The sequence below is a fragment of the Harpegnathos saltator genome, unplaced genomic scaffold, assembly GCF_003227715.2.
Source record: "Harpegnathos saltator strain DR-91 unplaced genomic scaffold, Hsal_v8.6 scaffold643, whole genome shotgun sequence".
NCBI lineage: Eukaryota > Metazoa > Arthropoda > Insecta > Hymenoptera > Formicidae > Harpegnathos > Harpegnathos saltator.
Genome location: NW_020230475.1, coordinates 359,812 through 376,389, shown reverse-complemented (window position 1 = coordinate 376,389; position 16,578 = coordinate 359,812). Strand labels below are relative to the sequence as shown.

Genomic DNA, 16,578 nt, shown 5'->3' with positions numbered 1-16,578 from the left:
CTCGCGTGTCTTAACGACCTCGGTATTCGGCAGATTAGATGGCTGACGAATTTACCCCAGAATGAATTGAGGCAAAGCTTTGCAACCGAACGCAACCCCGAATTTACCGCGATGTTGTTTCTATCGAGAACAATATTCTCTGTTCTTCGTATTCCCGCAAGTATCGCTTTTAGCCTTTTCATCGTCGATGCATTCAGCAGGCCATCCATTAGTCTCCTACTTAAGTTGCAAAAAACAGTTGATATATCCCGCGAACATACCTCCCAACCGAGTACTTGGGTCGTATTGCGAAATCTTATATTTCCATATCTCGCTCACGGACCTGACATTATAGCCCTTCTTTATAGCTTTCCGTAATTCACAGGATACCCAGGTACCTTCGAATTCTCGATCGGCCGGATTATCATGTGTGCACGGAAATTGAAAAAATGTCTCGCAGCAACTACGGCATAGGGCGAACAATAATTTTCCGCGAACGCGAAATGGGAGTACAGGGTGAAAGAGATCACGCGGAGCGAGCACCTTGCACCGCACGATCCGCTCCACTCCGCTAAAGTCAATATCGGAAGCTATACTAATCAAGGCGGAACATTCTTCGCCTACGTACACGTCGGGTGACCGAGGAGAAAAGAGCGCGTCTTTAGCACAAACGGGTACAAGAAGCATACGTCTACGTAACGTATCTTCTCCGTATCCGTAACATCGCACCGGGTGACGATGTTCCCTGTACGACCACCGAAGAACGCTTCGCGAGGATCGAGAGGCTCAGTTTCTAACATCGAGTGATTTGCAAGGAAATCGCGCATCGGTCGATTGTCCTGCAACTCCCGATCGAAAACGCAATCCCACTTCTCCGTTACGATGTAACCAAGCTTCTGTAGATGAGGTGTTATCACGCGTGTATGCTCGTATTACGACTCAATAGTATCCCCCTTCACGGTGGTCGAGAGCGGGGTATCACGATTCACCCTGAAACACGCGGGACATCCATGCCAAAAACACCCGTGAAATTGCAACACGTGTCTTTGCGCAGGATTCGTTGTCTCGTAATACCCATCGACGAGCAGCCCTTCCGGTATGCGATGTTCGCGAGATCTACCTGCATGTGTTATAATATGACCGAGCTCGCGCTCCATCCACAACAACCATTTCAACGCTTTGCAGGATTGTTTGTTGACACGCCGATAGAATACCCGAAGGAATAATATCTATCTCCTTTTCACACAGAAAGTTTTTACGAAAAACTCTCATGCACGTAGAGGTGATGGTTGTGCATTCTTCAAACGGACATACTTTTCCACGATCCAGGAAAATCTTACAGAACGCAAGACAAGCCCGTCGAAGAATATCGACATCGTTCCGGCAATAGCTCACAATTTCCCGTTGGAAATCAAATTCTATGTTTTTGCGCACCATATCCTCGTACCATTCTAAAACCGCTCACGCTCAGGCGGTCTCATCGTTTCGGGAGAATAGTATCTTGCATCTGGTATCGGTCCGATGTAATGTTGATTTTCGACAGTGTTAAATAAATGCGGAAATAGGCCTTTGCTTGCAGTATCCTTTAACCTGAAGGCTTTTGGTAATGCTGACAAACGCATAGGCATATAATTAACACTGTCGATAAATTTTGTTTGCCCAACAGTTAACAATATAATCTTCGTACTATTTAAAATAAGCTTAGATTCCACCCGATTACCGCTCTCGACCAAGTACCATAGGATAAATTGCGCATCGAATGCGCTTGCATTGTGTGCGATGCAGATGATCTGTTTGAAACTCTTCCTCGGTTTCGTGACAAAATCGACGAATTGTTTCACCAGATTGTCTCGAAATATAAATTCGCGTATCCCGCACCAACGACATCGCAACGCCATATTGTCTGCATTCATGCAGCTTTCACATATCTGCTGTGTAACACAGAGCGTCACATCGTGAGTTTTAACGTTTTTTATGCCTTCGATCATATCGTCTTGACGTGTCTCAAAATCATAGAACACAAACGCGATGTGACTTTTTACGCGCTTACTTGTTTCTGTCGCTTCGCCAATGTCATCAACTACGTTTTCGTTTCCTACTCGCTACGGATTCATCGTGTCGGATGAACCAGTGTCGCATCGAAGTAGTTTCATATAACATAGATGATTCATTGGTTGCAACGCCTTGCAAACACGACAAAAGATCTCATTGCAATTGTGATTGTTCCTCAAGTTTCGCAAACGGCCACAGTCGCTGCAAACTCTCAGGATATTACAGATGCTCAAAGATGAAGTGCCTTGAAGCGATTTTTGCGCGCAATGACGCTTGAAATACACCGACCCGTAAAATTCACGTTGACACGCAGCACATCGTATTAGTTCTACGCCCGATACCTCGCACGCTGGAACGCCGTGACACCGTGGACATGCGTTTGAGCACTGATGTCCTCTTTCCAGCTTATATCCGCTAGTACAACGTACACAATAACCTTGGCGGCCCGATGCAGCTTTTAAATTTAATATTGGATTGTAATGCCGGGATTTTTCGTAGTACATAATATTCAGAGTCATTTTAGCTTCGCGCCCGTGGGAGGTGAGTACGCTGCTACCATCGTACATGGGGGGCTCACCACGTACGAAGGAACTAAAGTAATAAACGACGATCACGATATCGTTGCTGACAAAATAATGTTGGAAATGCTCAATCTCGGGAATACTATATCCTTCTTCAGGTATACAGACACCGGCTTTCCGTGTCAATTGGACCGCTAGGTCTCGTTGTAATATAGAATATTGCTTCCTCACGGAATTCCATTTATCATGCATTTCTCCTGTGCGCACATTGCCGCGTTCGTTGTACACTATCGCAGCGACGAGTGAACGGGGAAAGCACAAATTGTTAAAGTTGTTTATAGTAAGGATCGAGCGTTTCGCTATATCTTCGTGAGTTAGTTTATATTATTTCTTTTCATGATCAGAAGGTGCCGCGACATTGAAAATATTAATTTTGAAATGTTCTAAAATATCATGACCTCCGGCACTCTGCGCTAACGAATTCACGAGATTCCAAATCTCGTTGTAGGTTAAATCCCGAGCGGAATGAAGCGATATATCCGCCAGTCCCCGCGTTAAGTCCGAAGAAGCAAGCATCAACTCCACGTAGTTGTTCGCACCATCCGAATTTACCGCGTAGTCGTGGATTTCCCGAAAAGCATTTTCTAAATATTTAGTAATGTTGGCTCCATCTGGAGGTAGAAGAATTCGAATATTCGACTCCCTTCCGAGAATATTAAATTTCCTATAATTACGCGACATTTCCCCGAGTATTTCAATACATTTATATAAGGACTCACGATTGTTGACCGTGTCGACTTTTGCTGTCGCTTCGCGCACTCTTTGGTCTTCGCTTTTGTCCCTTCGATGTTCTTTCGACTGTTCGTATCCACTACCCTGTTGTACTGTAAATATGAATTGAAAATGTTATACAGGTATAAATTTTACACACAATTAGAATAAAAATACAACTAAGAGTATAAGATATTTTCTCTTACCTTTTCTTACCTTCGACTAATGCAGCCTGCGAGATTCGGAAATCCTAGGTTTCATCAGCTTCACTTGCGTCTTGCGTCGTTTCATCGATTCCATTGTCATCGTACTCGATGATGTTACCCGTGACGTGAGCAGCGTCGTCATGACTAATATCAATGCTGTTTTCATTTACATTGCAGGCGATCTCTTTGTCAATTCTCGCTATTTTATTATGACTTGCCAAAATTTAACTCGATATTAAACATGAGGCTCTACGAGAGAATAATCTTATACTTATTTTTCCTTATACTCACAGGCAGATTTCGTTGACGAGGAAGCCTTATAGTCGAGCGAGAGCGGCTCTTTGGATTTCCGCTTCGTACAGTATTGGTGAGAACTGAGAAAATGAAGAACACAAGAACGTATTCGTGAACACCAGCATTTATTGTGCTTATTCTTTTATGTCACATCACAGCGAAAGGAAATTACTTACAATGCGGAAAGGAGCAGGTTCTGGACACGGTCACCGATATCTTCTTCATTCTCTCCGAGTAATCTTCTCGCTTCCACAATCTCGGCTGCAATCCCATGCAAGCGAGGATTATTTTTAAATTGCCCGCAAGCGAATAACATAGCCAGTAGGCCACTACTGCACATGGCCGCGAATTTATAAAACACTTCATATGTCTTCTCATCATTATCACTCGCGAGTTCGCACAGATATTTCCTACGTTTGATTATTAGATTTGCTATCGACGCTGCGGTTATACAGTCAGGTACAATTTTGAAAAGCTGCGACATCTTATACTTTTACGAATATCATGGCATAGGAATGTTGCTCGAAGCCATAGAAATAGTAAAATACGTCTCAGCAGCTTCGAACACTCTTATATAACATGGATCTTCCAAAATTTTGGGAAACCTCCACGAATGCCTGTGTAAATAAGGCAGGACTAACTATACCAACGCTTTTCGGCAATATACTTGTCTAGTTTTATTGCAGAATTTAGTATCTATTAAAGGATCACATTATTCCTGCTATAAAAGAATAATCCTTTTTCTTCTCATATCTATAGCTCGCATTCTCAGACGTGAAAAATGCGAGTTCCGTGCGGTTCCCTTAGGCCCTACACGAAAAACGTTTTGTAGAATTGTCTGTTTATCTAAATTTAGATGCGTGGAAGGAAATATAAGCAGTTTTGACTAGGATAGAACTCCGGTTCACAAAAGAGATGTAAAGGGCATTTTCTCATCCGCTGATTCGGCAAATATAATGCCTATTCCCGCGACAACATAAAATAAAATCGTCGGAATCTGTAGGGTTCGCGCATTCCGTTTAGTCACAAAAGAATAAACCTTATCGCGGCCACAAAAGAATAAACCTTCTTTCTTCTCGTTTTATAAATTCTCAGATGTGAAAAAATGTGCGTCATTCCTTTGCGGCCTATACAAACGATTTGTAGAAATGTGTTTATCTAAACATAAATTTAGATGTAAGGATGGACGATATAATCGGTATTGACTACAATAGAGTCCGATTGGAAACTTTCACAAAAGACCATAAAATGTATTTTCCCATCCACTGCTTCGACAAATATAACGCCTGCTCCCACGACATCATGAAGCCTGTAGGAACACGTACGCTCCGTTCTGAGAAATTCTAGAATATTCTAGGCTGAATTATTTAACAAATATTAAGAAATAAATTTATTTGTTGTATGCTCACAGAACTACCCCTCCACTTTTCTTTTTCCTATAAGAAGCCCATTGGGCTGGGCCCAAACCATTTGAGCTTCTTCAGTCTTAATACTTGTTTCGTGCGACGAAATATATTAGTTCTCGTGTTTTCACCTGTGGGATAATAAGTTCTTGTGAGAAACATAATGGCGAATACTAATGCAAATGCAGAATTTAAGAAGATCGCGTATGGTGATTCTGGGAAGGCTCGCTATGAGAGCTATATGCTTCTCTCCACTACTTATCCCCTCAACACTTCGCATACCAAGAGGATGCAAATCGGATTGCGGGCATCAAACGACGGGACAACGTTTGAGCCTACAATAAAACTATCCGGCAATACCTCTACAGGGATCCAGTTCAACTTCGCCACATGGGAAAAGTTTAAGGAGTACATGAAATACATAGGCGATTACTTGCACTCGGTAACCAGAGCCGTGCCAGAGCCCGTCCATATCAACGATGTGACCATCACCTTTATCACGGCGTATGGGGCAAGGGCGATCATGGTGACTGAAAATACGAAAACGGCCGAGGTGAACACCGCATCAAAGAGGATGCCTACCGATTCGTCCCAGGGACAGCAGCCGCCGACGAAGAAACGAAAAGTTTGCACGGTGTTACGTCCTGTAGAAAGAATGCAACTTGACGCTTGCTTTCACAAGCTCCGACGTACTCGCAAGTCTGCGGTGCAGATCAAGGATCGGAATGACCCTTTTATCTGGCGCGGACGTACGTCGGTGGTCCTTTATTTAGGTCAAGGAACTGAATTCTTTTACCTGGGATAGGACCGTAAGCGACAGTTAAGAGAAGGGAAAATTTTTTGTTGAGAATAATTAGTTGGAAAACGTGATTGGCTTACAATTACAAATAACTTGTTTTATTGATGATTAAGCGGTAGTTCATAATGAAAGAGAATTTATAAGATTTATAAATGTGTACGTATACATATATTCAGAACAACGGTTCTTGGTTATTCTGAATAATATTCCGAGCTGGGAAGATCCAGTGACGGAGATGCACGAGGTGAGGGGGGAGAACGCGCTGTTGATACTTCCGAAGGAGAGAGAGAACGAATAGGAATGAGGCCACGGAGCAAAGCTGCGTGAGAACCACATGTACCACCTTATAGAGGTGAGGACAGAGGGGAAGTCGTCGGAGACGGGCTCCAAGGTAGAGGAGAGCCTATAGGAGATTGGTCATCGGTAGGACTCAAGGATGTCGGGGAATAAGAAATAGGAGAAGTTCCAGGGGGTAAATCGGGAAGGAACAGAAGAGGAGAACGTACAGATCTTACAACGTCGGGTTGGTTATGACAGACGTAATTCGGACAGTCTTGTGTCACAAAGTCTATCTTAAAATCTTCGTGGTGTGCGCAAATTTCCGTGGTAAATACGTCAGTATGAGATTCAATGGATTGGGCCACTGAAACCGGATTTCACCATTAAGGAGGAATGCCAAGGGGGCCAGAAAAGGGGAAGCAAAAGGAAAGGAAAAGAAAAGAGAGAAGAAAAGAAGAAAAAATAAAAAGAAAGGGGTCACTCTGGCAAAAGAAAATATAAATAACTTACTGCTGGATCTATACTGGTTGTCGAAAATAAAAAATGTAATTGCTGCGTGTCGGTGAGGATGGATGACCCAAGTTTTGCGCCAAGAATAGGAAGCTGATCTCCGTTGGACTGCTCAAACATGGTCCAAAAATGCACTAGGTCGTGGCACGGAATAATTAAGAACTGGAGAACTCTGATCTGTCTAAGTAGTACCTAAGTAGTACAAGCCACTAGTAGGCTTGGTTATTAAAAGACCCTGAAGGGTGCTGAAGGGAAGACTCTGTCCTGGCTGTAGGTCGGTCGAGAGGAGAAGTAGAAGTGATATAACCTTTTCATTTTATTCAAAACGTCACCTAGGTCGAGAGGGTGGGGTTTTGGAAGTTGCATCAGGGCTCTAAAGTTTATGTCCAAATATGGGTATAGGATTTTGTTGCAAAACTTTTCGGAAGTGGGGTTTTAGGGAGGCCTGAGAAAAATATGGTAAAGGATATCTATGGCAGTAAAAGACTTCAAGGTTTCGCTAGGTTTAGTCAGAGATTGCGCGCAATAAAAATTTATGAATAACGTGGAAAACGCATGAGTTTTCGAAGATCAAAGGCTAGTAATATCATATAACAGCATAAAAGATTGTCTGGTCGATCCGTCTTCAAAGAAAATTGTTGCTCCGAACAGGAAGTTATTCAAAGTTATTTGGAGAGGAGATATATGGCTAAAATAACTCAGCGGATCTTTCTGACAGAAATAGTGAAACTCCGGTGATTAAAACAGAGAGAAAAAAAGAGAGATCTGTGTATGACGTCACTGTGCTCGGAGGGTCGCGGAACATGAACATTTGGTCATATAATATAAAATTTAATTTGTCTTACTGGATAACAAATTTAGGGTACGCGGAGTCCGCAGGACGTAACAATGGTAAACATCGTGATGCAGGCAACATCTTTTGACGGGCTAGAACTTATAACAAAATGTATTGACGCTCGATGTGAACAACTGCAAACGTTTGCAAAACTTGTAAACGATTGCGCCCAGTTTCCCGTAACGGAGATAGAACTCAGGCTTCCCAAGAAAAACTTAAACGAGGACATCATGAAACAGACGCTCTTCGCAAACTATCAGGAAATCGAGCAAAACATACGTCGGCAATTAAAAGATTTAACGTTTTTAGATACTTATTTCCACATTATATTTCAAGAAATTACTTCGATTTATTTAAATAAAATCGTATGAGCAATTTTATTTAATAAATGTCTCATCTTAATCATGAAAAATAAAATGTGCATTAATTCTATGAAAAATATTGTGCATTCCTTTCTCTTCACCTCTTCTCTTTATGATTTCCAGCTCGAGGTAACAAATCCCGTTGTAAACTTTTCGAGTTCGAAGCGAGGGGTGGGGACCCGCATAGGTAAAAATATTCGGGTAGACACAGACCAGAGGTATCGTCTTCCAACAATCGCTGGGTAGTTTTTGTCTTCGAAATGATCCCTACCTGCTCGAACATGCTCGCATATGCTCACGAGAGTTGAGAGCCGGGGTCTCATGATGGGGGCCCGAGTCCCGTAGATTCTAGAATTTGCCAAATTTTTCACGCATGACATCGATACTCTTCGTATGTATACAATACAATATAGCTAGTTTCCATCAGAATATATTGGGTGAGTGTAAAAGTTCGTGCGGAGTTTGTGAGTAAAAGTCACACAGTGATTAGGCAAACAAAAATCTTTATTCAATCAATGATATATTCTCCATCGTTTTCTATAATCTTTTCCCAACGTTCTGGCAGCATACGGATGCCTCGATCATAAAAACTGCGCGGTTTAGATTCGAAGAACGAAGAGACGCCGTTTTTTAAGGCCTCCAAAGAGTCAAAGTTTTTTCCATTCAAATAATTTTGCAATGACCGGAACAAGTGATAGTCAGATGGTGCGATATCAGAAGAATACGGTGGATGCGTTAAGACATCCCATTTCAGGCTCTTCAGTTTGCGCAGCGTCTTTTTCGAAACGTGTGGTCTGGTGTTGTCGTGATGAAAGACGACTCCCTTACGATTTGACAAAATCGGACGTTTCTCTTTTATTTCTCGATTCAGATTGGTTAATTGGCGACAGTACTTGTCCGAATCAATCGTTTCGCCAGCGGGGAGAAGCTCGAAATAGATTATGCCCTGGCAATCCCATCAAACAGAGAGCATCACCTTCATCGGGTGCAAACTGGGCTTTGGCATTGCGTCACCATGCTCACCTGATTGTTTCCATGTCCGTTTGCGCTGAACATTGTTGTAGAGGACCCATTTCTCATCGCCCGTCACTAGTCGATCCAAAAACGACTCGTTATTGAACCGCCCGAGTAAAGAAACGGCTGCAGAAATTCGCTTGATTTTGTTCTTCTCGGTCAGCAAATGGGGCACCCATATATCGAGCTTCAAATCGAATCCCATCTTTTTTAAACGCCGAAAAGCGGTTGATCGGTCAACGTTTAGTGCTGTAGCAACTTCTTCTGTTGAAATTCGCGGATTATTGAGCACTAAAGTACGCAAAACATCGTCATCAATGTCAGAAGGTCGACCAGAGCGTGGCTCGTCTTCAAGGTTAAATTCTCCGCGCCGAAATTTAGTAAACCATTTTTCCACAGTTCGTTTAGCTGGTGCTTCATCCTGATAAACATCCTGAATGTTTTTTACGGCTGCGGCAACGTTTATTCCCTTCCGAAACTCGTAAAGCATAACATGCCGTAAATGCACCTTATCGATACTCATTTTTAAAGTGATATTTCTCGAAGCAGTTTGTATGAAAACAAATGATTTTTTTTTAATAACAGCTGAAGACGTCACCTTTCCAACGTTATATAATATGTAGATGGAAGTATTAATGACAACACTTTACGACGCTTATAACTCCATCTATTGAAACTCCGCACGAACTTTTGCACTCACCCAATAGCAGTAGCGCAGTGCATAAGACGCTTGTCGACCAGGTCGACCAGGTTCGAATCCGGCCAGGGCCTTACAGAATTTTTCCAGAGACTTTGCACTAACCACACACACATACACACACACACACACACGCGCGCGCGCGCGCGCGCACACACACACACACACACACATACATACACACCTCTGTGGTCTACGTGTACGTCGTGAAACCAGTTTCTACCAAAGAGTAGTAGTAGAGCAGTGGTGTAAGACGTTTGACTCAAGAGCCTTGAGGTCCCGGGTTCGAACCTCGCAGAGTGCCTAGGAGATTTTTCCAAAAGTAAAGGCTCGTGTACATTAGTTGTAAGAGTAAGTCTGTAAGGTTGCAAGACACGAAATGAAATATTTTCATTCGCTGACAGCTTACGTTACAGCCTTACAGCCTTACTCTTACAGCTAAAATAGACGAGCCTTTATATGCAAATTAACCAGCTGACCAACAGCTAGAATCACCAACAACGCCTAATATGAATAATAAAAATTTAATATTTATATTACGCTAATTTCTATTCCGTTGATTTCCGCCATTTTCAGCCATTTTCCGCCATTTTCAGCCATTTTCAACCTTAAGGCTTGTCTACATTAGCTGTAAGAGTAAGACTGTAAGGTTGCAAGCAAGCCCCTTGACACTTGCTATTATATCCTTTGTTACGGTATGTCTACGTAATGAAGCCAAGCCGCTATGTGGCGCTGGCAACAGTCACCATGTGTTTACGTCTGTAATTTCAGTGACTTGAGGTTAGAGGTGTGTTAAAGCTTCGCGAGAAGAATAACAAAATAAAAATTGAAATCAAATAAGTATCTAATAAAAGTAATCTTAATTTAATTAAATGATGCCGCGCTGTATTACACTTGGTTGTACATCAGGTTACACTTCTAATCATGAAACAGTTCATTTTTTTATGTGCCAAAGGACGAAAATGTGAGAAAAGCATGGCAAGCAGTTTTAAGGAGAAACGATATAACTATCAACTCAAAACAAGCTGTATGCCATCATTACTTTTTAAGTAATGATATTTTGTGGAAACGTGAAATTTGTGATGAGAAGGGAAATGTTCTTGGTATGGTAAGTTATATTAGTTATCTAAGTTATTTTTCCATTTGCTTAATTTACACCGATCATTTAATACTGATATAATATACATAAAAAAACTATAGTATTAGGAGTACAAATAAGTTTCCGCCGTTTGACAAAAGATAGCCCCACCAGAAGGTTATGTTGAAATTGTCAGATGTAAAACGTAATATCGTAAGTTTGGACATCTGGTAACAACATAACCTTGAAGTATTAGTGACTCCGTATCAGCATCACATAATTTTTTTCGTGCGAAAATGTCAAGTTTTGTGCCGAATAAGCGTCATTTGCGGGAACTTTTGATTTATTTCTTTAATTTGAAGAAATCTGCAGCTGAGGCGCATCGATTGCTTGTAGAAGCATATGGTGAGGCTGCTTTAAGTGAGAGAAGTTGTTGTGAGTGGTTTCAAAAGTTTAAAAACGGTGAGTTTGACATGGAAGACAAAGAACGTAGTGCAAGGCCGAAAGTGTACGAAGACACGGAATTGGAAGCATTATTGGAGGAAGATTCATGTCAAACGCAAGAAGAACTTGCACTTACATTAGAAGTGATTCAACAAGCAATTTCACATCGTTTAAAATCGTTGGGAATGATTAAAAAACAAGAAAATTGGGTTCCATATGAACTGAAGCCGAGAGACCGAATATTCATGGAAAAAAACTCATGCTGTGTATTTGGTGGGATCAGCTTGGTGTCGTGTATTATGAGTTGCTCAAACCGAGCGAAACCATTACTGGAACTCTCTACCGAACACAATTAATGAGATTGAGCCGAGCACTCAAGGAAAAACGCGCCCATTACTACTCCAGACACGACAAAATTATTCTCCTACATGACAATGCTCGGCTACATGTTGCAAAACCGGTCAAAACCTATTTGGAAACACTTAATTGGAAAGTCCTACCCCACCCGCTGTATTCACCAGACATTGCCCCTTCCGATTATCACTTATTCCGATCGATGGCACATGGCCTGTCTAAGTAGCGCTTTACATCATATGAAGATACTAAAAATTGAGTCGATTCGTGAAGAGCTTCAAAAGATGAAGAGTTCTTCCGACGTGATATTCGAATGCTGCCAGAAAGATGGGAAAAAGTAATGGCTAGTGATGGACAATACTTTGAATAAAACATAATGTACCGTTCTTTCACAATAAATTCCTAATTTTTGATAGAAAACGACGGAAACTTATTTGTACTCCTAATACTAGTTTAATAAACCATTATTTACATGCATAAATTTAAATTATTAAATAGAAAGTTACTATTTAGTACAAGTATTAAATAATCAGTATAAAGTAGGCAATATAGTCAATAATGTTTAATAATTTATATATACACAGTCTGTCCCAGATCCAATGAGACTGGTCTAAAAAAAGTACAAAGCGTTTATTATTTCGATTTTTTATTCTTGTTTATTTAAAATAGTCTCCTTCTGAGTCAATATAGCGCTGGAAACGTTCAACAAATTTTTCGAAACATTTTTTATACTCATCGGCTGGAATGGCCTTAACTATGGCGGTCGAAGTCTTTTGGATGACCGGGATGGTATCGAAACGATTTCCTTTCATCGCCAATTTCAGTTTGGGAAATAGCCAGAAGTCGCACGGAGCCAAATCAGGTGAATACGGTGGATGATCGATAACAATGATGCCTTTTTTGGTCAAGAATTCACGTACCATGATGGCTTTATGCGATGGTGCATTATCATGCAACAAAAACCAACTGTCTGGCTCTCGATATTCCGGTCGAACTCGTCGAATTCTGACCCACAATCGTTGTAGAACTCCCAGATAATATTCTGCGTTCACCGTCTGATCTTCTGGGACGAATTCACTGTGAACAATTCCCTTTGAATCGAAGAAAACGGTCAGCATTGTCTTGATTTTGCTCTTCTGAAAGCGTAATTTTTTCTCTTTTGGCTCTTCTGGTGACTTCCATGCCGCACTCTGACGTTTTGTTTTTGGCTCGTATTGAAAACATCACGTTTCCTTATCAGTTACAATGGCTGACATGCTTGCCGGATTCCTTCGGGACATTTTTAACATGTCTTTGCAATGCTGAACTCTCCAATCTTTTTGGTCGTCTGTCAGAGTGTGTGGCACGAAGCGCTCAAAGACCTTCCGTTTGCCCAAATCTTCGGTCAAAATTCGATAGACTGTGCTTTTCGGTATCCCAGTTTCCTCTTCGATGAGTCTCGCAGACACACAGCGGTCGCTTCGAAGAATTTCTTAGACTTTCTCGATGTTTTCTTCATTGCGAGTGGTTTTTGGCGGCGGTGCTCGGTCAGCGTCTGCAAGGTCCTCACGACCGTCCTCACGGAATCGGCCAAACCGACGGAAAACCTGTGCACGGGACATGCATTCATCCCCGTACACATTTTTTAGCGTTTCGTACGTTTCTGCACCACTTTTACCCAATTTAAAAGTTGGTTTTTCGACCGACACACAAAGTGACTTTACATAAAATATCAAACCACAGTGAAATATTAACCGAATTCGCTCAAATTTTGAGGTTAAGTAGATAAAGGGTAGAACATTCACCTACCATCATTCACTCATAGATGTCGCTGCGCTAAAAACTTTGATGGAACCAGTCTCATCGTATCTGGGACAGACTGTGTATATATGATATATAACAGCAATATTCACTTGTTGACTTATTAAATAATAGTCATTTAAATAACAATTATGTTGTTATTTATTAAATTTATTAAATTTATTAAATTTATTAAATTTATTAAATTTATTAAATTACGTTAAATAATAATTATGTAAGTTATACTTGTCATTATTAATTGTCATATTGTAAATATTTTCTTTAATCTGCGCCATTTAAAATTCCAAGAGTTACGTAAAGGGGCTGTGCCTTCATAATTCCTCTGGTTTGAAGAAACCCCAAATATAGAAGATACATATTCTATACTGATTCTATATTGATCAAAACGTACACGACCTGCATATTGAACAATATGAAGAAAATGAACATGCGATAGTACCATCATTAAATAATACAATAGAGGATCATACGACAATGTTATCATTTGATAGCTTAATAGATAGTATAAACAGAAAACAGTTTAATATGCCAAGTCAATGGATGCACATACAATATTGCAGTAGTGACACACGATTATTGGTATTTTTTTAGCAGCATGCAACAAAATAGAAAATTATAATGACAGATATTCATTTAACCCTATCAAAGAAGTTATACTCAAAGAAGACATGACATTACAAGTAAATGCCTTAAAGCGACCCGTTTTAAATATTCCATCATACATAACCATACCTCAGCATTGTCGCATCCATAATATGATTTACGAAAACGTCTATACATATCGTAAACTACGGCGTATTTATTTTTTGTAAAGTCCAAATTCATGTCGTCGTACGGATAACACTCTAAATTCAGATAGAGCTTCACGTTGATCAATTTGCAGTCATTGAAACGAGTTATATTTTCCGACATGACATTCTTCCGGCCAGTCTGCAGCGCAAAGATAACGTATCGAGGTTTCTCCAAATTAGTAGCAGTTTTGACAGTCCACAAGTGTTTGGTCGTGCTTTGCAGTAGAGGAAATTCATACAGATCCCACGAGCGGAAACTCATGCTCAGGTATCGTGCATCCTCCAAAGTTTTCAGCATGGAAAGTTTATTGATATCGTTCAAGATTACGTGAGGCATTCGCCATTGTATCTTGAATAGCTCAATCTTAGGATCCAGCGCTGAAAATCCTAGTAGACTGTTGTTGTCGCTGCGCGATCGTAATAGAATCAATTTGTGACGCGCGTTAATCACTATACGCTTGTAGTCTTCACAGAATCCTAGCAAAACGTTGAGCGGTACACAAAAGTTGAAGTACCCGTCCGGCGAAATAGTGTCAGTCGTATCCCACGCGGCATTTTTCATGATGGCATTTTTATCTGAAGATATCGATACATAGTTTTTGAGCGTTGAAGTTATTCCCACGTTTCTGTTACGATCAATCTCCACACCATCCAGTTCATAATGGATCTCATCAAACATGAATGCAACACCATTATATCCCAACGTTACAGTCGCACCATCGACTGCAACTTGTTTCGTCACCTTCCCCTCGACATAGAGATAACTCTCACATGGCAATATGTATAAATCCTGCTGCTGTATGGGTATTCGTATCTCGTCGCTATGTCCAAACGTTGTGTTAGCGTATGGATTGTACGTATGTGTCTCAATCTTGACGATGCGCTCGTCAAAGACCGGTTCATTTCCAATGTCAATCATCTTTCTCAATCGTTTCGTACGGTGAATCCCAGAGATTTCAAAAATTCAACGTTCAACGCGCTGAGTTTTTTTCGAACGAGGAATTTTGAACTGTTAATTGTACGTCTCGTAAAAAGTATATTTCCAGCTTGTTTCTTCTGTTCCACTTGATTCACCACAAGCATTTCATAGATTACGTTTATTATCGTCGCCGTCGATTACGTGCAATCTAATGGTAATCTCTTCACCACAAGCATTTCATAGATTACGTTTATTATCGTCGTCGTCGATTACGTGCAATCTAATGGTAACCTCTTCTCCTCGAAAATCGAGCGATCGTCCTTCTTGATCAACGACGCACCGTTAAATCAACGATAGACGTTCGATAGACGTTCAATAGATGTTCGAGAGACGTTCGAGAGACGTTCAATGGACGTTCGATAGACGTTCAATAGACGTTCGAGAAACGTTCAATAGACGATCAATAGACGTTCGAGAAACGTTCGATAGACGTTCGATAGACGTTCGAGAGATGTTTGATAGATGATCGAGAGACATTCGATAGACGTTCGATAGACGTTCGATAGACGTTCGAGAGACATTCGAGAGACGTTCGATAGTAATCGCGGGGAGGTTCGAGCCTACCTACATCCCGGCACGTTTCTCTCTGGACATTGCGTGACGTCACGGCGGCCATCTTACCCGTAAATGTGACGTCTACTAGCAATAGGCGACGGTGGTCTAGGAGGTTGGAGCCGTTGGAGCGTTCAATAGTAGCCGCAGGACCCAGGTTCGACTCTAGTAACACACCCGGCCCGTTTTTCTCTGGACATGTGCGTGACGTCACGACCGCCATCTTACCCGTAAACGTGACGTCTACTAGCAATAGCCGATGGTCGTCTAGGAAGTTCGAGCGTTCGATAGCAACCGCGGGGCCTAGGTTCGAGTCTAATAACCCGGCACGCTTTTTCTCTCGTGACGTCAGCATACACACTATAAGAACCTTTACTAGACGTCTACTAGCAACAGGCGACAGTGATCTAAGAGGTTCGAGCGTTCGATAGCAACGCGTTCGATAGCAACGTTCGATAGCCTAGGTTCGAGTCTAGCAACACCCGGCACGCTTTTTCTCTCGTGACGTCACAGCCGCCATCTTGCTCACAGAATCAAAAATTCTGGGGAGAAGGGGGAGTATCAATAAAGATGGGGTATCAATAAAGAGAGGGATCAATAAAGAGGGTATCAATAAAGAGACGGCATCAATAAAGAGGGGATATCAATAAAGAGGGGGGATATTAATTAAAATATTTAATTAATAAACGTATTTTGCATAATTAACTTGCAATTTAAGTTAGAACCCGCTTTGTCTATCTACTAATGGGGTTTTATCCTCATAAGCCTTCCGTAATAATTTCAACGTCTGGGTAAATGTTTTCCCCAACTTTACACAAAATTTAATGTTCGCTCCTTTCTCGATCGACATTTTGAAAC

The 16,578-nt window shown here is 41.3% G+C and overlaps 2 protein-coding genes and 1 pseudogene across 2 annotated transcripts; 2 read left to right on the top strand and 1 right to left on the bottom strand.

Moving 5' to 3' along the window:
• Window positions 1-618: 618 nt before the first annotated feature.
• On the bottom strand, window positions 619-3,595 carry LOC112589873 (uncharacterized). Its single transcript, XM_025304737.1, has 2 exons — window positions 3,530-3,595; window positions 619-3,436 (listed from the first exon to the last, which is right to left on the bottom strand). Exon 2 carries the CDS (start codon window positions 2,802-2,804, stop codon window positions 2,082-2,084), a length of 723 nt encoding a protein of 240 aa, XP_025160522.1. The 5' UTR covers window positions 2,805-3,436; window positions 3,530-3,595; the 3' UTR covers window positions 619-2,081.
• Window positions 3,547-6,760, top strand: LOC112589874 (uncharacterized). Its single transcript, XM_025304738.1, has 2 exons — window positions 3,547-3,896; window positions 3,982-6,760. The coding sequence occupies exon 2, from the start codon at window positions 5,390-5,392 to the stop codon at window positions 6,029-6,031; it is 642 nt and encodes a 213-aa protein (XP_025160523.1). The 5' UTR covers window positions 3,547-3,896; window positions 3,982-5,389; the 3' UTR covers window positions 6,032-6,760.
• Window positions 6,761-10,565: 3,805 nt separating this feature from the next.
• Window positions 10,566-14,670, top strand: LOC112589881 (uncharacterized; annotated as a pseudogene).
• Window positions 14,671-16,578: the final 1,908 nt, after the last annotated feature.